The following is a 23,711-nucleotide window of genomic DNA, read 5'->3' as shown; positions in this document are numbered from 1 at the left end:
GTTAAAATTAACATCATGTCCCTGAGGCAAACTTTATGCATTACAGTTTGTTTATATGGCAGTGGCTTTCTAGAGCCTCAAACTTGATATGATATTTACAAAAAGTAATTGTTGGAAGGATTGTCTGAAGAGGGAATCTTACATTCTCTGAATGCTTATATCATGATCAACCTTGCTCTCCCAGGAGAAATACAGTACAATGAGAACACTAAAAATAGCCACTGTCTACTGGGCATCAAATTCACTCCTGACACTATCTTAAATCCTTTGCATAAATTATCTCTAAATTTCACAATAACCTAGCAGGTTGATATTTGTTTATTTCCATTGACAGATGACTAATGACAAGTCTGTGTGTCTCACCCCTTTACCTACTTCACATGTCTCCTTAAATGTGTGGCTACCTTGTAGATAATATGGCAATATCTATATATCTATATCTATATCTATATCTATGTATATGTAGTTTTGGACAACTGTGTGTATGTGTGTGTGTGTATATATATATATATATATATATAAAACTAAAATCTAGAACACTTCACATTTTAGGAGGTTTAGTAAATACACATACATGATTTAAAGTAAATCTAAATTACAGTATCTACTTTACTTCACACTATGCATGATAGAAATAGTTTAATAAACACATTAATAAAAACATATTTGACACACCTTTTTATTAAAAAGCATGGCACATTTTCCGTACAGTGTATACTTGCAAGTCACTGAACCTCCCAATGCCAAAAGATTAAAAGTGTGAAAGAGAGACATGATAGAATTTCAACTGAGACACTCTTAGTTTTATATTTCCTGGTGTATTGGAACTGATTTTTGTCAAAGTGGACATAAGAGAGCATTTGTTTTAGTGCGTACAGCAAATGTGGACGGAGTAATGATCTAAATAGTGCTCAGGTAAGTCCAAAAAATGATGCATCAACCTATAACATCAGAAATTCTTTAGTGATTTAAATTTGGCCTTTGGAAAAATAGATATTTGCCATATTTGAGCTATGTTAGTAAGCTTTGGGGTAAAAGCAAAAAAAAAAAAAAAAAAAAAAAAAGAAACAAATTGGGGAAGAAATGCTGTTTTTCCTCTCACATTCTGCCAATATCTAAATTTGTATTTTAAGGGGTTACAAAATTTGACTTTTATTCTACAACTAAAGCTTGCGGTATTTATTTTACAGAATAGTTCTTTTTTATATAAGAATTTATATAAAATGATGTTCTTATCCTTTACCTTTATAAAATTCTAAAAGGTACTAAACAAGGCAGGATATAAATCTAATCCTATATGTAATCACTGACATTCATCCACAGGGTTTATGTATGGAAAAGATGACCTATAATTCATAAAAATATTTTAGGCTGAAAACCTAAGTCCATATTAAGGAAAAAAAACACTCTATATGCTAGCTAATTTGTTATAGTCCATAGATTTGCTGGCCCCACTGATAGAATTAAAATGTTGATTCATTACAAACTGTTTCTAAATAGTTGGTGGGAGTTTTTTTTTCAATTAAATTATCCTTACCTGTATGAGTTCTGATTTTGATCCACATTAAGAAGATGCCCATTTTTTCTCCAATTGATTGATGGCTTTGGTATCCCAGTAGCCTCACAAGCCAGAGTAGTTTGAACATTTACTGTTACAGTCATATTGGTAGGACCCGGAGCAATAGATGGAGGAACTAAGACAATGTCACCAAATAAGAAGGAAACACAGTCAGCAAATAGTGTGCCATGTGAAATATTTCTGCTGAACTGAAATTAGTCATTATTAACTGGCCTCATAGTTATGAGCAAACAAGGCTCTGTGAATTTTAATAGTGCTGTGATGATATTAACTATACTAAGGAGAAAACTTGGGGCTTGACTATTCATACTATAATGCAAATTGCTTAACTAGCCTTCAATGTCAAGATCTTTATGACCTCACTAGTTTAGGCTATCAAAGAGCATTTGACACAGAGACTGGATGTCATCTATAAAAGTGTATTTACCATGAACCTGTAAATCTATTCGCCTGCGATCTGTTCCAGCAGCATTGGTGGCCATACACAAATACCTTCCAGTGTCAGTGACATGTGCTGATTGAATATGAAGGAATCCATTTTCCAAGATGGAATATCTGCAAAAGAAACCACAAGTGAAGTCTTCTGAATCAGCCTTTTTTGATTATTCATATTTTGACTGAGGGAAATGTTAAACACTTGGTGAAATCCATTCAGTTTTTTTCCTGTTTCAGATGACACATGTTTACGATACCCTTGGTGGAAGAAAAAGTTACGACGCAAAGGTTCCTAACAGATGGGCTTGTGATCTTGAATGGATTATAATCATTAGGTAGACATAAGCCTCAGGGATTATGCTTTTAAAATACTAAATTTGGGCCTGGAGTGATGGCTCATGCCTGTAATCCCAGCACTTTGGAAGGCTGAGGTGGGCGGATCACCTGAGGTCAGAAGTTTGAGACCAGCCTGACTAACATGGTGAAACTCCATCTCTACTAAAAATACAAAAAATTAGCTGGGCGTGGTGGCATGAGCCTGTAATTTCAGTTTACTTGGGAGGCTGAGGCAGGAGAATCAATTGAACCCAGGAGGCGGAGGTTGCAATGAGCCAAGATCATGCCACTGCACTCCAGCGTGGGCAACAGAACAAGACTCTGTCTCAGAAAAATAATAAAATACTTAATTTTGATTATTGTATTAAGATGAAATGCTAATTCTAAACATAATGAGACCAAAATAGTGCACTAGAAAAAAAATTTAAGAATTTGTATTTCAGGTCTTACAGCATTTTAAAAATTTTCTAGTATTGTTACCTTGCATGATTCCCAGCTAGAACAGCTCCATCCTTCCTCCATGTTATCCTTGGAGTTGGCACACCTTCAGCGATGCATTCCAATACAGCTGACTTATTTAAAAGAATTACAAGACTCTGGGGGCCCCCCTTTATGTTTGGAGGAACTGAACAAGAGATGCACATGAAAAAATTCAGTGATACTAAATAACACAGCCTGCATGAAGACCCTGAAGATATAAGATGAGCTTCGAGTCAAATGTATGGCTTTGTCTTCACAAATCTAAGTTAGTATAAATATAATTGAGGTTTAATTACTGAAGTCTTACTCGAGATATTTTGCGTTTAAAAATAAAGGGTAGGTAGGCAGGGGGATTTTAAATCTCTAATATGGTGTATGAAATCTGGCTTACTGTGAGAGAGGCTTAAATGAAACTCAGCTCTAGTCTGATGTAAATTAAAGATGATATTTCTTATTTCTCTTTGGCCAAATAATGGTCAGAGAATGTTAACACTGAAACAGCTTCACTTTAAATGAAGAACAGAAAGTGGGCTGGTTTAACAAAAAGCACATCTGTGATCAATCATGCAATTCTCAGAGCATGCATTTTATTGATCATTGAGTTCATATGGGAATAGACAGCCTGAATTTTAATTTTAGTATTAGAGCTATTAGTTGTGTGGGTCATCCACTATTCTGTAAAATTTTATATATTAAATATCCAATAGACTGTTTTGAGGAAAAGTCTATATTATCTTCCTAAATGTTGGCATTCAGACACTATATTTAATAAAATTACAGTCCTATGGCAGTCTCTGTTTGGCACATATGTACTCTCAAGCCACCATCAATAAAGGTGAACAAGATGATGGGCTATTTGTCATCCAGTGATTTAGTGTATTGACTTCCTCAATGGTTCTGATTCTGAATGACATAAAACATCATGATATGCTAACAGTAATTGGACATATTCTCTAAGATAGACTAAAATATCTCTAGTTATGTTTCTTGGAAATTGAATTAATTTGCAGTATAGCTCTAATACAAATACTCCATGTTGCCTTTTTCAAAAGCAGTAAGATAAGCACAAGGCTTCATTTAGTATGCACATAAGAAAAAGCTATCATCTCTTTGAATGCCCTTGGTCAGATTTTTAAATTGTGGAACAATGAATACCTTTTCTTACCATTTACAGTGAGAATAAATTCTCTTGTAGTCTTCCCTGCAATGTTGCTGGCAACACAGGTATAATTGGCTGTATCACCTAGGTCTGCGTTATTGATTTGCAAGTATCTCCCTCCAGATAGGATTCGCACTCGAGGTGTTGCCTGGATTCAGCAAGTAAATAAATTTACCATTAAAATGTCAGGAAAAGAGAGTAAATATTATTTCACAGCATCAAAAGTAACTATAGCGAACTGTGGAGCTGTTGTCTGTCAGCATGCTTTGTCTACTCCTCCACCATTTTCATAGTATCAAAAATCCCAGGGAACTGTTTTAATGAGCGATGCTAAGTAAAAGGAGCTGCTCTCTGTCAGCATGCTTTTGTCTGCTCCTCCACCATTTTCGTAGTATCAAAAATCTCTGGGAACTGTTTTAATGAGTGACGTTATGTCCCCAATTCCTTTGACAATTATGATCCATTCAGGAATGGGCAGGTGACTTAAGTTAGGCCTACCAGAGTCCTCCTCTAGACTCTGCTGGGAGTGTCAGGGAAAGGATGTGCCCTTTTTCCTAGAATCACAGGTTGTGAGGATGACCTAAGCCTAGTGGCAGTCTTATCATGTGGAAACAGCCTGTCCTGAATCTAAGGCAATGCAAGTAGAGTTCATTCAGAGAAAGGACAGATGCTTCATTACCTAGTTAGAGCCTCTGGAAATTCACCAATTATTGTAGCCAATACATTTCCTTTTTGTTTTTCCTTTTCATTTAAGTTGGTTTGAATTTGAATCCTGTCACTTATAGCTGAAAGCCTGCTGACTAACTTTGGTTAACTTAGAGGAAAACATTGTACTCCAACATTTTTAAAAAATAAGTAAATAAACTAGCACAAATATTTCTTAAGAATTTATTTTGTAACTAAGCATAGACCAAAAATTATGAAAACATAGCACAATGAAACCTAATCTCTACTATTAAGTCTAATTGGAGAGCTACATATATAAACAAGTAATTTAAGGATAAAATATATGATCATAGTTGTTAAAAAATTCAAGATAGCATCAAAGATTGATATTCTCTCATTGTACCTAAGATGAAAGCATTTCAGGAATAGTCCAAATAAGATTTCTCTACCGTATGAGCTTGGTCCCAGATACATATATCTTTCTAATAAAACATTGCTTGAAGTAAAATATGCAGTTCAGGTCCATTTATTTTAAAAGTTCACACATTTTCTCTAGTCCTTTCTATTGGGGCTATTAGTGATAAAATTATGTTACCTTTGATGAGAATAAGCAATTTCTTAAATATGTATAGTAAGTTCTATAAAAAATATTTTAATTTTTAACTTTTATATGGGTATAGCAGAATTTTAGGCTAATAAAAACTTTCAGAGTGATTTTTTTTTCTTAAGAGACAGATTCTTATTCTGTCACCCATGCTGCAGTAGTGGTGCTATCATAGTTCACTGTAATCTCAAAATCCTGGGCTCAAGCAATCCTCCCACATCAGTATCCTCAGTAGCTACAACTACAGATGTGCACCACCATACCCAGCTAATTTTTTTTTATGCAGGTGGGGTCTTGCTATGTGGCCTAAGCTGGTCTTGAACCCCTGTCCTTAAGCAATCCTGCCTTGGCCTCCCGAAGTGCTGGGATTATAGCGTGAACCACCACACCTGGCTCAGATTGATTCTCATAATGTTTTTCTTTCACGAATATCAGTACTTTCTGCTAACTTATTAAGTCTCATTACAATTTTCTCTGGTTTTCCTTCTATAGACCACCTATAATTCTTCCAAATTTGACTTGTCTCCTGATAGAACCTCATTCTTAGCTGATAATCTCACTTCCTGTTCCACTGAGAAAATTAAAGCCCCACACCAGCAGTTCTCCCCTCCTCCCACCTTGGTTATGAATGCAACCTTCTTTTCTATTTCCCCATCTCTGCAGAAAATGGATGACCCTTCTCGACAAGTCTAACCCATTCAACTGTGCCTGGGTCTCATACCTCCCCTATCCAACATAACTAATCATATAAACTGATCTTTCTCTCTCCTCTGTCTTCAATCTCTTTCTTTCAGCAAATACACATACAGAAATCTTTAAAGAACAGTTCACGCTTGTTTCTACTTCCACTTCTTCCATTTACTCCCCAAACAACTGTAACCTGCCTTCTACTTTGATTACTCTTTGAAGAACCATTGCTCAGGTCTTTAATTACCTATATGTATTACCAAAGCTAATGGACACAACTTTATTGTACCTTCTGTGGCCTTTGTTAACCACCCCCCACCTTTTCCTTGACTTTTAATACACCAGTGTTTCCTACTTTTAATCCTATTTTTGAGTCCTCCTGCTCAGTCTCATGCATCTTCTTTTTTCCTATGCTCACCTTGTAATTGTTACTATTGCCTAAAGCTTTATTTTCACTTAACTGGGACTCTCATACTCTGCTTTCTAGTCAACCTCCTACAAACTTATGACTTCAACAAGAGATTATACCACGATGATTACATCAAAGGCCGCCTTTTTTTTTTTTTAAAGTAAGTATGGACCATGAAACCAAAGCCTTTTTTGATGAAATACGGACCAATATTTTAAAATGATTTCTACAATCCTCTCTTGGAAAATACAGGTAATTCAAACTCAAAATGTCTAAACCTGAACTCATCATTTTTTCATTTTTCATCACTAGTGAACTTACCCTTTCCTAGGATTGACATCACTTGGTCAACCTGGGATCAACCTAGACTTCTCCATCATCAACATTCACTCAGTTTTTACCTTTACCCCTAATGGTCTGGAGTGAAGTGCACACATGGGAGATCAGACTATGGAGGCAAAGTCAGAGCATGAAAGGGCTTGTGAGCTCAGTTGCGTGGTTTAACCAGAATCCTGAAATCTACGGGGAATCATCAAAGATTTTAACCAAGATCTATTTCAAGTATACCAAGCTACTTGCAGTTCTCAGACCAGCAGCCTTCCTTTTTTTGTAATAGCTTTGTACATGCCATTACCTGTAATTGGAATCACTTTCTTCTCTGGCCTCACCCAGTATATACTGATCCTTTAAAATTGGGCTCATCTTTAGAGACTTCCATGGGCTGTTCCTTACCCTTTAGTCTGGGTTCTTTGCTTCTCATCTCTGTTTCTACACATCCTTCTAATATACAATTTATTAGTGGTATCCATTCTATAATCTTTGACTAACCTGTCTTCTCAGATAGTGTGTGAGCTCCGTGAGGGTAAAGCCTATTTTCAGTAGAAAAAATAGAATTCAGTGCCTGGTATTCTAGTAGGCACACAATAAATAGAGAAACTGAAGTACTGGAGGGTTAAGTGATATGCATGATGATTTAGCATGTTAGTAACTCTCAGAACCCAGCCCCTCCATGTTTGGTGTTTGTGTGGTTTAGTGGTGGTGGAAGTCTTTATGTCTTAGGTATTAGAGGACATAATCTCCTTTTGTAATTAACTACTAGAAACAAAGTGTAGATTACAATAAGAGGATGAGGAAGAACAAAGAAGAAAAAAATCACTAGGATAATCACAATCAAAACATTCACAGTCAAAGCTTTCAGTGGTCTCTAAAAGGCCACTGAAGATCCTGGCCTTTGACACTGTATGACAGCAGGTAGGCATCATCTGAGCATGGCAAGCTTAGGCAGCCAGTAACTGGTTCTTCACGGATTCCAGTCTCAGGCACCTGGTATCTTTGGGGTCACTCATGAGGTCCAAGCTTAGACAAGGGAAATTCAGTAAAAGCAGCATTCTCCTTAGTGACGTGGCAGTTATTTTGAGACTTTGTTGGTTTCTTCTGTCTTAAGAAATAGGTGAGTATTTCAAATCAGACTTCAATGCATGGGCACAAGGAAATATATACTTGGGCAAATTTCCAGTGTGTCTTGAATCTAAATACCTTTCTTTGACCCATGACCAACTATTAACTACCCCAGCAAAGGCAAATAATAAAGCAAATAATAAAGCCAATTTTAAAACCCTGTGCTTACTGCTGCAATGTTGAATAATTAGTAGCCTGATGTTACTTGGTTTTGTGTACCTAGCAAAGGCCCTAGAGCTGATTTTTTATTTTTTAATCTCAAAAAGGAATTTGTGGAGCTTATCAAAAAATTTACCTGTAGCCGTTCTCCATTTTTGAGCCAAGTAATTACAGGTGGGGGCACCGCATCTGATTTGCATTCCAATGTCACTTGTCTGTTCCGTAACACAGTGACATCCTGGGGCTCATCAGTTCCAGCAATATTAGGAGGTACTGGGTATGAGAACAAATACAACAAGAGCTTTAAAAAAATGAGCTGTAACGTGATCTATATTATCATAGGTATGCAAAAAATGTTGGATCTGCTATATGAAGTAATAAGAGTCATAAAATTAAAACATTACTCATTTAATTTATAGCCTAGATAATTACAAACGGAAGTTTTTTTTACCTTATTTAGCACTTTCATGTACACTAAGTAAAGAAATCCTGTCAACAACTACATGAATGATAGAAGTAATAAAATTGCATTATTTTCACCATTTGACAGTAAAGAAATGGAGGCACAAAGAAGGGATCTCTTGTCCAGGTTATACACTTGGTAATAATTTTATCTGAACATAAGATTTAAAAATTACTGAATCAGGGAGTGCCCATCATAATATACTGAAAGTATTTTTCATGTGGCTTTTTTTTTTTTTAAACAGAATTTGCATGTCAATTAATGGCAGGTTTAATTTGTATGTAGGGATGATGGGGGCACTTAAATCCCAGACAGTTTGCACTGCCTAGTCATTTAGGCTATGAGAATGAACCAAAGATCTTCTGTTAGTTTTTAAATTATTCCTCCCCATGAAGAACAATTCCTATTTCAATGTCAAAACCATATTGGACAGAGTCTAACTGGCCCAATTCTTCTAGGAAGCAATCTGACAATAAGTTTCAGAATCCTTAGAAGAGTGTGTGTGTGTGTGTGTGTGTGTGTGTGTGTGTGTGTGTTTGTAACCAAGCAAGTGCACTTACAGAAATTTCTCAAAGGGAATGGGCTAACACGTGCATGCAAAGTTATCCACAGCAGGGCTGTTTATGTTGGTAAAAATATAGAAATAGCCTAAACATCCAAAAATATGGAGTAAAATGGGATACTATGCAATCACTAAAAATTATGTTATAAAAATATATTTCTTGACATGAAAATGTTCACCAAACTACTGAGGTAAAAGCAAGTTAAATTCTATAGGTACACTATATAAACATACATTTTCTATCATCAAATTTTTGTGACAAAACATTTATATGTAAAAAAGTCTTTGATGAGATTCTGGATTTTTAAATTTTCTTCATCATAGTTTATATTCTATTATTTTAAGCCAATGAATACAAATTATTAATGCAGAAACTAATCAAATAACTGCCCCCAACTAATCCATGAACTGCCCCCAACAGCATTTGATTAGTCAAATATAAGAATCAGATTTGCAAAATATGTATTCCCTAACTTATAAACATATCTTGTGATGTGCTGTGGTGTTGTCCCAGGTTTTTCTAATCAGGTGTGTATATGATAGACTGTAGGACCTTTTGCCAAATTTACCATGCACTCTCACTAGATATTCTTTATCATCATCTCCTGCAGGACTGGATGCCAGACATGTATATCTTCCTGTATCCTCCACCTACAAAACCCAAATAATGAATTACACAATGTTAACATGTTAGTTTTTGTTATTAAAATAAATATCCACTAGAATGAATGTAAATAACCCCAGACCAAAAGCAAGATAATTAAAGCAAACTGTTAACACTATGATTAGCACTCTGATAGAAAGCATAGGTTGTTATCTACATTATATGCAAACCTATGTTTTAACAGGATTTTGGTATTGATGTAAGAATGTTTGTATATTAAGTGTATTTAATGATATCTGAAAAGGTAGATATATATAGGACCTAGCATCATATGTGATAGGCTATATCCTCAATGTTCATTGAAGTAACAAATATTCATGGGTTTAAATTGCAGACTGAAAAGTTAAAACAAAGCCTTTCTCAAGAAAATTAAATGTCAAATAAGTAAACAGATAAATAAAATACCTGGCCATTAAAATCAAATATATAATATCTCATCTTGACTCTACCTTTGATATACATGGTGAAACAAAAGAGTTATAGTATGTAATGTGTTAGAAATAGGGTCAGACTGACAGCAGGATCTATAATTATCTAACTAAAACCAAAATCATTACTTTAAAAATCCCCAAGCACGGTTTGCATGGAACGCTGGAGTTCATTCATATGTTTGACATTGTGTAGACACAACCCATAATCATGTACACGTAGAGGATACTCTGGAAAACAGATGCTTTTACTACTGTGAAAATGTATTTTGGAAAATAGAAATATTCTGTTCTCATTTATTTTAGTACTTGAACATTCCCAGAATATTGGCATTTAAAAAATTCTTACATTCAAACTGACTTTACAGGTTATGGAAACACTTTTGGTAGGCTGCAAAACTCCTTTCAAAACATTGAGACTAGAATGTTTGGAAAATACTTAAATACGATTTTAGAAGAACAACGCTTACATCATTATTCAATAAAGAATTTAAAAATGATGTGCCATTTCCTAAGAATAATTTCTAAATTTCTCATCATATCTTTAAAATCTCTAAAACTAAGTCTTCTCTACCAACTCTGTTCATTCACAATGGATATCATCCCCTCACTTGTTTTGACTCAGCCAAACTTGAACCATCATTCAGGACCACTCTTAAATGTTCCCTCTTTCACAAAATATTTCCTGACAACTTCTGCCCTTCTGGCTACCCACAGACATCACCTGTAGTTAGTTTCTAAAGTCTTGTTTTACTAATAGAATGTCAGAAAAATTATAGTTAAGCATGTATCTTTAGAGGAAGATTTTGCAGAGGTGGACATGCATTATGGCTCACACACGAGAGTACAGCATCTAAAGTTTTCTAAATCTATTAGTCATAGAGTAGCCCCCTCCCCTCTTGGGATAAATTACAGAAGTAGTGTTTGACAAAAGATGTTTTAGGAAATTTTTGTCTATACCACACAATTTGCAATTTGCAAAGCATCCACATCCATTATGTACCAGGCACAAGTAGATGTTGCAGATAAATACACAAAAAAATAAAGTTGAGATAAGCAAAATATAATGCAGTAAGTGTTACTACAGAAGTATATATAAAACGCTATGAAAACAGAGGAGCAGAATAACCAAAATCAGTTTGGGGACTTGATCATATTTAATTTTCCACTTCCATACTGTTTTTAATGGTTCTATTATTGACTCATATCTAATTGTATCTTATGTATACAGTCATTTTTCTCCCCTAGACATTGAGAAACTTCTTGAAGGCTGACACATGTCACATATCTTAGGTCTTATGGATTCTCCACAATAGCTAGAACACATGGGAAATCTGGCCATCATTTAACACTCTATGAGACCTCCATCTTGTTTTGTTATAACCCGCCTTTTTGTTCTTGCCTTTAAGACCTACAGTAATGGCCTTAACGTCCCTTTCAAGCTTTATTTGTCATTTTTTTTATATTCATGATTCTATTCCACATACTTTCCTGTCTCCATGCTGTTCCTAATGTCACAAAATTCTTTTGCCTACTTTTTGTTTGTTGAAATTATATCATTCAAGAGTTTTGATTCAGTACATGGTTTTAATTTAACCTGACTCTAAGTTACTGCAATGTTTGAAACGGAGGGAAAAAAGGGGAATGGAAGGTATGCGCTCCAAGACACTAGAAATGCACTGTGCTGAGATGCACTGGCTAGGCTTCTGAATCACACTAAGGACTGAGGCCTAGCTCCATAACTGAGCAACAGTGAGTACTTGGCAGATAAGTACTTAATCTCTCTGCACCTGATTCTGGATTTGTGGGATAGACACATTGCCTCACAGAGTTGCCATGAGGGGAATGGGTAGGATAGATAGCCCAGAGATGAATACAACAGGACACAGTAGACAGTTTATAATCCTTAGCTCTCTTCTTCCAGTTCCCTTTCTTCCATTCTCAGTGAAAAATGCAAACAAAATATGATCAAATAATTTGTTATCCTACATTCAGAGGAATGATGATTATGGTAACAACAACAGCAACAGCAGGAACAATCCTTTTTATTTTTTAAAGCATTTACTACATGCCTATGGCACATCATGTTGGAATATTTCTTTAAATACCTCAGTGTATGAATGAGGCATGATTATTATTTTATCCCCAGTTTATAAATGATGGCATTGGGGCTTAGATGGAGAATAATTACAACATAAGGTTTGCCTTTATTAGTAGAATAGAAGATTGCTACAATAAGACATCCCAGGCATACTTCTCTTTTAATATGTTCACATTTCAGACCCATTTCCTTAAACTAAACCAGTCAGTTTTATTGAACTGATCATTTATTTGAAAAATTTTGTCTCTTCAGACTTCCATATCTCCTAGTTCATTTTGGAGATCAAAAGTGTTCTTTGAAACCTTATATATGTGCATGTCAGATTGCTTTTTGCCAGTTCCATTAAGGGCCACATAGCACAAATTAAGAACTTCGGGAAATATACTAACACTTATAGCACTGTGAAAACTTGCAAAAGTTAATGGAAAGGTATCTTGCTTTCTTCAGAGTTTAATATGATACCGCTTTGTCTTCCTTTTAATTAAGTTACCCAATCATGCATATCATAGGACTAATCTATCCTGCTCAAGTTACACAGAGCCGTGATATATAAGGATTCAAAGACGTAATTTCTTTAACAATTCTCATATATTAGCAAATAAGTTTGACCTAACCTAAAATAATTGTGTGAACTTTGACACTTACCTGAGCAGTAGAAATTCTAAGAACCTCTCCTCCTTCTAGAGTTTGCAATTGATCTGTCTGTGGAAGGGGACGGCCATCTTTCATCCAGGTCATTTTAGGGGCTGGGATTCCAGAAGCAATGCAGGCAAGTTCAAGTGGGTTATTAACAATTACTGATATCTCTTCAGGTTCTTCAGATCCATTAATGTGAGGTGGTTCTATTTAAAGGGAATAAAAAACAATAATAAACCCTCTATTTCATAAACTATTTCTCATTAGAAAAACTTGAAAATCCAACACAAATTCACGTTCACATAAAAATTGATTAGAACAAGGAAAGTGAAATAATTCCTAGATGTCATTACCGTTTCTCATTGACACACTTTCAAAGGGGATGGATCAAGCACATAAGAGATAATGAAGTAAATGGCAATTCATTACCATGTAATTATAGAACAACAGTTCAAACTCAGTTAATTAGAACAGTCTTACTTGACTGAAAGATTTGAAAACAATAAAAACCAAACCCAACTTGTGGCACTTTTTTTTTTGAGAGGGACTTAGCATGTTACTATGTTTTTGTATCTCTGAATACCAATAGTTTCTACAAAAGCAATGTGTGAATACTGTGGAATTTTGCTATCATCTTTTCCATGAAGAGCTTTGAGAGGAAACAGTGACTAAGCAGAAGAAAAAATAGTTACATTTGGAGATAATTTCTGTATAAAACACATTTGTTATGTCTGGATGGGAGTAACTTCCTCTTTTGTTACTTATACTTCTAAAATTACCTTTCTGAAGAGAAGGTCAAACAATCTAAACACTGGGAAGAAACATTAAGATTCTTTAGTCTACTCCCAACTTTGGTAATTCCTTTAAAACACATTCCCCTTACAATGACCATTAGAGTTTTCTATGACATTTTCATAGTTCAAGTTTCCAGCCTAATATTTGACAAGGCAGCCAAAATAGCTGTTGGACAGCTCCAGGGGTTAGCAGGTTTGTTTTTCTTTCTTTTTTCTTTAGTAAGGCACATAGTTTAGAACGGTGACTCATAGCAGAAGATCTGGAGTCTAAGTTTGAATGCTGGTGTCAACAATTATAAGCTTCATGTATTTGAGCAAACCTCTAAAATGGGGATGCCAACATTATTTACCTAATAGGATCTGTGTGTGGCATCAGTGAGATACATTGTACACTTTTTTGTGTGTTTCTGTATGTTTTATTTGACAATTAAAAGTTTTTAAAAAGTTACTACTGCTACAGTGTTTATACCCCAGCTGTTGGTATTATTAAAATTTGCTTCCTCAAATTTCCTAAATCTGCTTTCCTAAAATTAAATAAAAACTCATCATGGTTTCCAAGGCTTCCACAATATGGTCTAAATCTATCGTTGTCATTATTTACTTTTAACATACTTATATGTAACCTAGACTTCAAATTCGTCAACAAGTTAAGTCCTTTCTTGCTCCTCATAGTCCCCCAACTGAGCATGCTGAAGTACCATCGAAGTTATATTGTCCTCAAGTTCATTTTGTGAAAACCATAAATCATTTCTTGATTCTCTCAACCAATTTTAAAATTTCAATCCTCTTACTTATTGGTTATTTAATATATGTCAGTCACCATGAATACAAAGATTAATTTGGCACGCTCGCTGCCCCCACCCCAAAGTTTATAATCACTAGATTTAAAACAGTAGCAGCAGTAATAGTATTAACATGTTCTTGAGTGGTTCAGACCCCAGACTGTCCAGATCTTACCTGTGTTAAGTGATTGTGACCTATTTTAATCTGTGTTTTGTCCATATGTCCTGTACTTTGGGCAGAATTAAGAGTTGTCTATACTCCAGTAACTCCAGAATTTACATTTCCGGCCTAGACTCTCTTCTGAGCTCCAGATTCCTAAACACAATTATCAAATAAACATCTCCATTTGGATGTTTGAAAACCACTTAAAACTCAACATGTATTCAGACTGAATCTATTGTCTTATTTCTCAAAACCTGTTTCTTTTTTTTTCCAGTATTCTCTGCATCTAGGTGATGAATTTGCCAATTAGTCACATAAGCCAGAAACTAAGAGTCATTCTTGATACCTTCTTCATCACTTCCTTGTGTTCCAATCTACAACCAAGTCCTAATACTTCCACTGTACTTATTTCCAGAATATACCTTTTTCTCTCATCTCCCTCACTCTAATTTGAGCTACAATACCATTTACTTAATGTTTTTTTTTTCTTCTTGGTTGTAGGTGCCTACCCAAAATTACTGATTTCTTTCTGACTAACAGACTCAAATTTTGTTGGGGTTGTCAATGTGCTAAACAAATTAAATTTCCCAGCCTCTTTAGCAGAGAGTAGATGGAGTAGATGGAGTGATATATGACAATTCTGACCAATGAGATGTAGGTGGATGTGGTTTTGTGGGGCTTGTAAGAAAGTCTTAATTCTTTTCTAAAGGGGCAACGCTTTGCCCTTCCTAGTTTCCCGCTCTATTGTTGCATCTAGAACAGCATCTAGTTATGCTAGGGGTGAGCAGATACTGCATGATCACCAAACAACCATGTTGTAAAGGTTCAAAAGAACTGAAAATATTTGAACTGCTGTACAAATGCAACAACTGCCTACCTCCAGCCATCTCAGTGAGAAAAACGAAAGTACTTTGTTTAACCCTCCATATTTCAACTCTGTAATTCACAGCCAAACACAATTCCTTATACTGGTCTCTCAGAATCCATTCTTGTCCTGGTCCAAGTAGCCTTGCATTTTATAGCCAGAGTACTCTTCTCAAACTGTAGTTCTATTTGTTATTCCATTTTTAGAACTTTAAATGATTTCTCATTGTTACAGGATAAAAAGCAGACTTCTTAATGTGGTCAACAAAGTCCTTTATGACCTGGCCCTATGAAAACCCCCTATTTTGTATAATGCTCTCCCTTGTTATCAGTGATATAGCCACATTGGACTTTTCAGAACCACTAATATACCATGATACCTCCCCACCACATGGATAGAATTAAATAAAGAGTATTTCCCCAAGTTAAGATGTTTGCATTCTGAGTGGTAGCACTGCTTCAACTGAAGAACTTTCCAGAGTTTAACGGAATTAATTTTCAACAGATGCTGAAATGCTAAAACTTCTCATCTTTCTTCTAAGCCCGTTTTCAAATCTGTTTTGAGAAATTATTATTCTTATAAACTCTTCAACTTTATAAAAGGCAGGCTGTTCTTTAAGAATTCCACTAAGAATAACATTGTTGTTTTTCTCCTCAATTTGCTTCATCCAGAAATGCACCAGTCTATGATTCTGCTCCTGGCTTCTTTCTTCCGCTCCTCCCCGTCCCCCTGCCACATGCTAGACCAGGCCCCTGCATTTACAGGGCTGTATGAATACAGCAGCCTCTTCATTTTTCACTCTGTCAGAGGGATTTTTGGAAGTGAAATCTGTCTGTAACATATTTCTCCTTAAGATTCTTCCATTGCCTTGGTAACGAGGTCCAAACTTCCTCAAAGTTCTCAGAGCTTTGCACAGTTTTTCCTCTGCCCATATATGGTTCCTGTCTTGTCTCTTGTTACTCTTCCTCTTACACTCAGTTTCAGGGAGTGCAAATTGACAATTCAAATTGTATAATCTCTAGGTGAGAAATATATATAAAATTCCCCACTCATCTCTACAGTCCTATTCTTCAGGGCTCAGATTTATGCTTGAGGAGATCGAATCTGAAATTTACCATCCCACAGAATGTTATTTTGTCCACATAATCCTCATCACGCTGAAAAGTAATTACTTGTTTAGTATCTGTCTTTCACAGATGCAGGAAGTTGAGGGCTGAGATCATATCTTTCTTAGTGATGCATTTTTGTGTTTGCCACACCATACATGTTCATAATTATAGTTAAATGATGGCTAGAAACATACCTGTCACATAATGTATGTTCAATAATACTTGATATGTGAATAATGAATGTACAGGATCACATTATGTCATCTCCTCTTACTCCTCACGTTCTGTGAATTGATATACAGGAATTTGCTATCCAATCCCACCTGCACCTCCCAGACACACGGTTTTGTTTTGATTTTCTCATTGACACATAATTATCATGCATATTTAGGGGGTACAATGTGATGTTTCCATACGTGTATATGTTGTGTAATTATCAAATCAGGGAATCAGGGTAATTAGCATTTCCATCACTTCAAACATTTATCAGTTCTTTGTGGTGAAAGCACTGAAATTCCTCTCTACTAGCTATTCTGAGATAGACTAGTACATTGTTAACTGTAGTCACCCTACTTTGCAATAGAACACCAGAACTCATTCTTCCTTTCTAATTGTAACTGCACCCATTGACCAACTCCCCATCTCCCTTGTCTTTGGTAACCACTGTCCTATTCACTACTTCTATGAGATCAACGTTTTAAAATTTCATATGAGTGAAACCATGTGGTATTTTCTTTCTGTGTCTGGCTAATTTCACATAGTTTAATGTTCTTCAGGTTCATTCATGTTGTCATAAACGACAGGATTTTACTCTTTTTTATGGCTGAATAGTACTCCATTGTGTATATCTACTACATTGTCTTATTCATTCATCATTCATTCACTTATTCATTCATCCATTGTTGAACATTTAGGTTGATTACATATCTTGTCTGTTGTGAATAGTGCTGCGATAAACGTGGATTTATTTGACATACTGATTTCATTTCCTTTGGATATATCCAGTAGTGGGATTTCTGAACCATATGGTAGTTCTATTTTTAATTTTTTTAGGAACCTCTGTTTTTCATAATGGCTATACTGATTTATAATCCCACCAACAGTGTGCAGGTGTTCCCTTTTCTCCACATCCTTGCCAACTCTTGTTACCTCTTGTCTTTTTGGTAATACCCATCCTCACTAGAGTGAGGTGATATCTCATTGTGGTTTTGATTTGCCTTTCTTTGATGATTAGTAACGTTGAGGCTTTTTTCATACACCTGTTGGCCATTTACATGTCTTCTTTTGAGAAATGTCTGCTAAGGTTTTTGTCCATTTTAAAATTGTGCTCTTTCATTTTTTGCTATTAAGTCCCTTATATATATTGGATATTAACCCCTTATCAGAGGTAGAGTTTGAAATATTTTCTCCCATTCTGTAGGTTGTCTCTTCACTTTATCGAATGTTTCCTTAGCTGTGCAGAAGCTTTTTCTTTGATATAATACCAATTTGTCTATTTTTGCTTTTGTTGCCAATGCTTTTGAGGTCTTATCCAGAAAACTCCTTGCCAAGTCCAATATCATGAAGTGTTTCCTCTGTGTTTTCGTCTAGTAGTTTCATAGTTTGGGACTTACATTTAACTCTTTAATCCATTTTGAGTTGTTTTTTGTATACAGTGAAAGATAGAGGTCCAGTTTCGTATTTCTGCATGTGGGCATCCCAATTTTCCCAGCACTATTTATTGAAGAGACTATCCTTTCCCCATATGTTTTCTTGGGACCTTTGTCAAAAATCAGGTGGCTGTAGATGCATGAATTTATTTCTGAGCTCCTTATTCTGCTCAATTGGTCTATATGTCTATTTTTATGCCAATAGCATGCTGTTTTGATTAATACAGCTTTGTAGTATATTTTTAAGTTAGGTAGTCTGATGCCTTAAGCTTTGTTCTTTTTACTCAAGACTGCTTTGGTTATTTGGAGTCCTTTGTGGTTCCATACAAATTTTAGATTTTTTTTTTCTTATTCAGTGAAGAATGTCAATGGTATTTTCATAGAAATTGCATTGAATCTCATTGTTTTGGGAGTATGGCCATTTTAATAGTATTAATTCTTCCAATCCATAAACATGAAATATCTTTCCATTTATTTGTTTCCTTTCCATTTCCTTCACTGATGTTTAAATTTATTCTTACGTATCATTTTTTTTTGGATAGCTATTGTACCTCAGTATCTTCCAGAGGATTGGTTCCAGACCCTCTGTGAATACCAAAATCTATAGATGCTTAAGCCTGGCAGTAGGCCTTGAGAAACATATGGATACAAAGTTTGCCCTTGGTATCCACAGATTCCACATCCAATGAATATTATATTTTTGATATGCAGTTGTTTGAATCCACAGATAATGAACCAACACATATGAAGGGCTGACAGTAAATGGGATTATTTTCTTGATTTCTTTTTCAGATAATGTGCTGTTGGCAAATAGAAATGCTACTGATTTTTGTATGTTGATTTTGTATCCTGCAACTTTACTGAATTTGTTTATCATTTCTAAGAGCTTTTGGTGGAATCTTTAGAGGTTTTCTATATATAAGATTATGCTGTCTGCAAACAGAGCATTTGACTTACTTCTTTCAAATTTGGATGTCTTTTATTTTTTTGCCTGGTTGCTCTAGCTAGGACTTCAATACTATGTCTAATAGAAGCAGAGAAAGTGGGCATCCTTATCTTGTGCTAGACCTTAAAGAAGAAAGGCTTTCGACTTTTTCCTGTTTAGTGTGATGTTAGCTGTGGATTTATCATAAGTAGTCTTCATTGTGTTGAGGTATGTATCTTCTATCCCTAATTTGTTGAGAGTTTTTCTCATGAAGGAATGTTGAATTTTGTCAAATGCTTTTTTGCATCTATTGAAATGATCATATGATTTTTGTCCTATCTGTTAACGTGATGTATCACATTTATTGATTGTGTATGTTAAAACATCCTTGCATCCCTGGAATGCAACCCACTTGATCAGAGTGAATGATCTTTTCAATATACTGTTGAATTTGGTTTGCTAGTATTTTGTTGAGGATTTTTGCAACTATGTTGAAAAGGGATATTGGGTTGTAGTTTTCTTTTGCCTCTAAATATCCTGGAGAACTTCCTTTACTATCAGCCTCCATTCTATGGAAATAGCATCTACTCCAGAGAATCATTGTTCTGTTTCCCTCTACAGATGAAACTCCTTTTAATCCATCTGGAAAGCAACTAATTTGGTTCAATTTAATCCAACAAGTAACACATTAATAGTCTCTAATGTATTAAATGTCATGCTAAGCACTAGGAATGCAGCAATAAGAAGACATCTGCCCTCATAAAGCTTAACTAGGGATGAAGCAGAATTTTCGGGTTACACAAATAATTAAATTTTAATAGGTGCTCTGAGAAAGATTATGACACACTCTGACACATATGCTAACTTCCACCAAACCAAGACTCTTGCCAAAATTATTTTTGCTCTTCTCTGTAGGGTGTATTTTCTGCTATGTAAGGAGCATGGGGTCTCACTTGCTTCATAGTGAAAAAAACAAACAAAATGCCAAAAGGTCTTGGTTATTGAAATAATTCATTTCATTATCTTCCTTTGTCTTCCAAGATTAACATTTTTTACTTCAAAGAAAAGTGTTTTCTCTTTAAACTGTTGCATTTAGAACACTGGAATACGTATTTTAAGTATTTAAATGCACACAAGAATAAATAGAACTAGACTATTTGAAATGATTATTCCAGCTATAATCTATAGACTGGATCATGTAAAGGCTGGGATAATATATAATAGTATACATATTATGCTTTTTCATCAAATTTCTATAATCGGATGTGGTTTCAATTCTTTGCAAAAGTTTAAAAAGCTACTTATCAATGGGTTATAAGATTTTATCAATGAATAATGTTTTACAAGCTGGAGTTTTCATCTCTTCAGAGAGATAAAGAATACAATTTAAATTTAACATGCTTCAGATGAGAGTAAGTCAAGGTGAATTATAAAAGAAATAAAAATGCAATAAAATTTGTTTAAAAAATTGTCTCATAGCAACTGATTCTAAGAATTATACTTATTTACTAAATATTCACTATCACTTATTTTCCAGTTATTCTACATTGACCACAATATTTACATACCTAGGACCTTGAGGATAAAGTGCTTGCTGACTTCTCCAGCTTCATTTGAGGCAATGCAGGTGTACTTTCCTGAATCTTCAGTCTCTGCTTTGAGGAGCTGCAAGACCATTCCATGGGTGCTGACTGTCAGATGGGCATCAAGCCCCAGAGGCTGGCTATCTCTAAGCCAGGCCATACTGGGAGCTGGGGTTCCATGTGTAATGCATGCCATAGAGGTGGAACTGCCTTTGAGAATTGTGATTTCCTCTGTCCCCATTGAATTGTCCATATTTGGTGGGGCTACATAGAAAACAACATGGGCAAAATTTGGATGTCTATTGTAGTTTGAGATCAATTTAAATTAAAACATTTGAATAATTCTATAATGTTTCTGTGGTTGATAAAAATACATACTTTAAAATTGTGTAATTAAGGACTTTACAATAAAAATATCTATTAGGAATGCTAATTATTAACCTTCCAAATATTAGCAATAAAACTTAAAATTGTTTTCTTACAGAACACACAATGTGTTTTAAATTTTGGTGATTTTTTTAACTTCTTCGGTCCATCTCTTTAATTTGTTGTAATGTATATAATAGTTTTAGTAGTATTCTTTTAACTACTTTATACAGTATAAATAAAACAATATCAAGTTATAGAGTAAGTCATTTGTAGATTACAATAAAGAGTTACTTAAATGAGGTGTTCTTGGGGATTGAGAAATGTGGATCAGCAAACTTCAATATTTCCAAAATGGAAGGTATTGCGTTCTCTCCATATATACACATACACACACAAGCATATATGCACATACATCCATTCATAGTTCGAATACTCTAAACAAGCTGCTAATATTGTTAAAAAAGTTTTCACTTTTTCTTTACATGAAACGACTGGTGTCATGTCTGGATTGAAATGCTATTTCAAAAAATTAGACTTGATTTATTGCAAATTTCTAGATCAGTAGAGTATTTTGACAAACAGACAGTATGGTCCAATAATATGGACCCCTTGGAAGAAAATACATTCTCTAGTCAGTAAGATCCTATTTCACTAACCTTTTTGATAAAATCAGATTTCTAAATCTCTGAGGAAGTCAGTTTCTGAAGATAAGTCTGTTGTTTAATACTTGACATAATAAAGTAATAGGGTCATTTCTGTGACACATACCAAACACTTGAAGACTGTAATGCTTATTATCCACCCCAGCTCTGTTGGCAGCCACACAAGTATACACAGCAGCATCAGACACCTGAGCTCTCACAATCCTGAGGAACAATTGATCCAACATTTCATCACGTGATCGCATGCAACAAATACACATAAAATAATTATGATTTATAAATAAGCTACAGGTGGTAATTTACGTTGGGAAATTTTAATTATGAGGCTTATAGCCATCCATCACAAAATATAGGGGCCTCAAATGCAATTTATTCTACAAAGTTGATTAGGCAGTGACAATAAACCACTGGAAATACAGCACAATTTAAGAGGTGAATATTTTTCAAATATATATTAATAGAGAATACTGCTAACATGAAAATCACATTATCATAGTAGGCATCTTCCTACTACCTTGCCACATAAAGTTTTAGCTAAAACAGTAATTCCTGGAAATACATATGTGATAACAAACCTGTCTATAAAAGAACACTTTACACATTTACTAAAAAATGAAAGCAATTAAATAAGGATAAAAAAATCATTTCAATTGTATATTTGTTGTCCTCCCTCTACTAAAAATGTACTTAAAGGGGAAAAAAACTGTAAAGGCTTAGAAAAAAACATTTCTTCAACACTGTTTAAATGAAGGAAAAGTCTACAATCACAGTTACTTCATCTGTTTAGGAAATCAGACACAATAAAAGCTGACCTGATAACTTGTCCTGCTGCCAGTAACCGGATATGGGAGGAGAGAGGCAGAGGAAGTCCATTCTTCAGCCAGTTTATCTGTGGTGGAGGTGTCCCTGTGGCTCTGCATTCAATATTTATTGAAGTATCCACTAAAGTCATTAGTTTCTCTGCTTCGTCTTTATTACCCCTAATTGTAGGTGTAACTATGTCGAGGAAAAAGTGAGAGAAAGGGAAAAGAGATGTATTATGTATTACTAGTTCAAATAATTTCAACTACAATTGCTCTTATTTCAAAATTGTATCCCAAAAGGAAATAACGGAGGGATCAAATTTAAAACTAAATGCTCCAGACACCTGCTGCTGGACCTTCACTTCTACTGGTAGATTCTTAAGGCAGCATTATTAAAAGAGGGGGATATTTCATATTTACCAAAGACATTCAAGTTAAAAATTCGGTCTTCTTCTCCAGCGGGATTAGTAGCAACACATGTGTATTTCCCCGTGTCAGACGTAAGAGCTCCATAAATGTTTAATGTGCTGCCATTTGCACTCACTCTATGGAAAAGATCATAACAGAGGGGCTGAAATGAGTTTGAATCTATTTCACTAAGTACATGAAAGCCTATTAAAAATCAGTTACTGAAAGTGATGGAAAATTCAAGCAACCAACTGAAATTCTAAAATAGTGAGTCTCATATCCACCACTTCCTTATGAGAAAAAAAGGAAATGAACAAAATCGAGAATGCTTCTCTATTCAAATCACAGGCAAAGACATGTTTTTCTCAGAGATAGAATACTGTATTCTTAGTTATCAAAAAAAAGTTTGAATTCATGTTATACAAAATTCTGGCATGAAAGTTGAACACTGTTATAGACAATGAGAAACTGAAAAAATTACACATAAAAATCTAGTTATAGAGGGGGGCGGAGCAAGATGGCCGAATAGGAACAGCTCCAGTCTCCAACTCCCAGCGCGAGCGACACAGAAGACCGGTGATTTCTGCATTTTCAACTGAGGAGCGCAGCCCATCGCCAGCAACGGATCGAAGCTGGTCAGAGAATGACTTTGACGAAATGAGAGAAGAAGGCTTCAGTCCATCAAACTTCTCAGAGCTAAAGGAGGAATTACGTACCCAGCGCAAAGAAACTAAAAATCTTGAAAAAAGAGTGGAAGAATTGACAGCTTTTCT

General features: G+C 35.1%; 1 protein-coding gene across 1 annotated transcript in view; it reads right to left on the bottom strand.

Moving 5' to 3' along the window:
* Positions 1-23,711, bottom strand: part of HMCN1 (hemicentin 1) — a 460,634-nt gene that overhangs the window by 71,799 nt on the left and 365,124 nt on the right. Inside the window, 11 exon segments of the mRNA XM_017848051.1 lie at positions 1,538-1,694; positions 2,007-2,134; positions 2,831-2,975; positions 3,996-4,137; positions 8,109-8,245; positions 9,567-9,648; positions 12,836-13,032; positions 20,682-20,960; positions 21,834-21,931; positions 22,540-22,723; positions 22,951-23,075. Of these exon segments, the coding sequence (XP_017703540.1) occupies positions 1,538-1,694; positions 2,007-2,134; positions 2,831-2,975; positions 3,996-4,137; positions 8,109-8,245; positions 9,567-9,648; positions 12,836-13,032; positions 20,682-20,960; positions 21,834-21,931; positions 22,540-22,723; positions 22,951-23,075 (1,674 nt within the window).

The sequence above is a fragment of the Rhinopithecus bieti genome, unplaced genomic scaffold, assembly GCF_001698545.2.
Source record: "Rhinopithecus bieti isolate Rb0 unplaced genomic scaffold, ASM169854v2 scaffold_27006, whole genome shotgun sequence".
NCBI classification, from domain to species: domain Eukaryota; kingdom Metazoa; phylum Chordata; class Mammalia; order Primates; family Cercopithecidae; genus Rhinopithecus; species Rhinopithecus bieti.
This window is presented reverse-complemented; position numbering and strand designations above follow the sequence as displayed.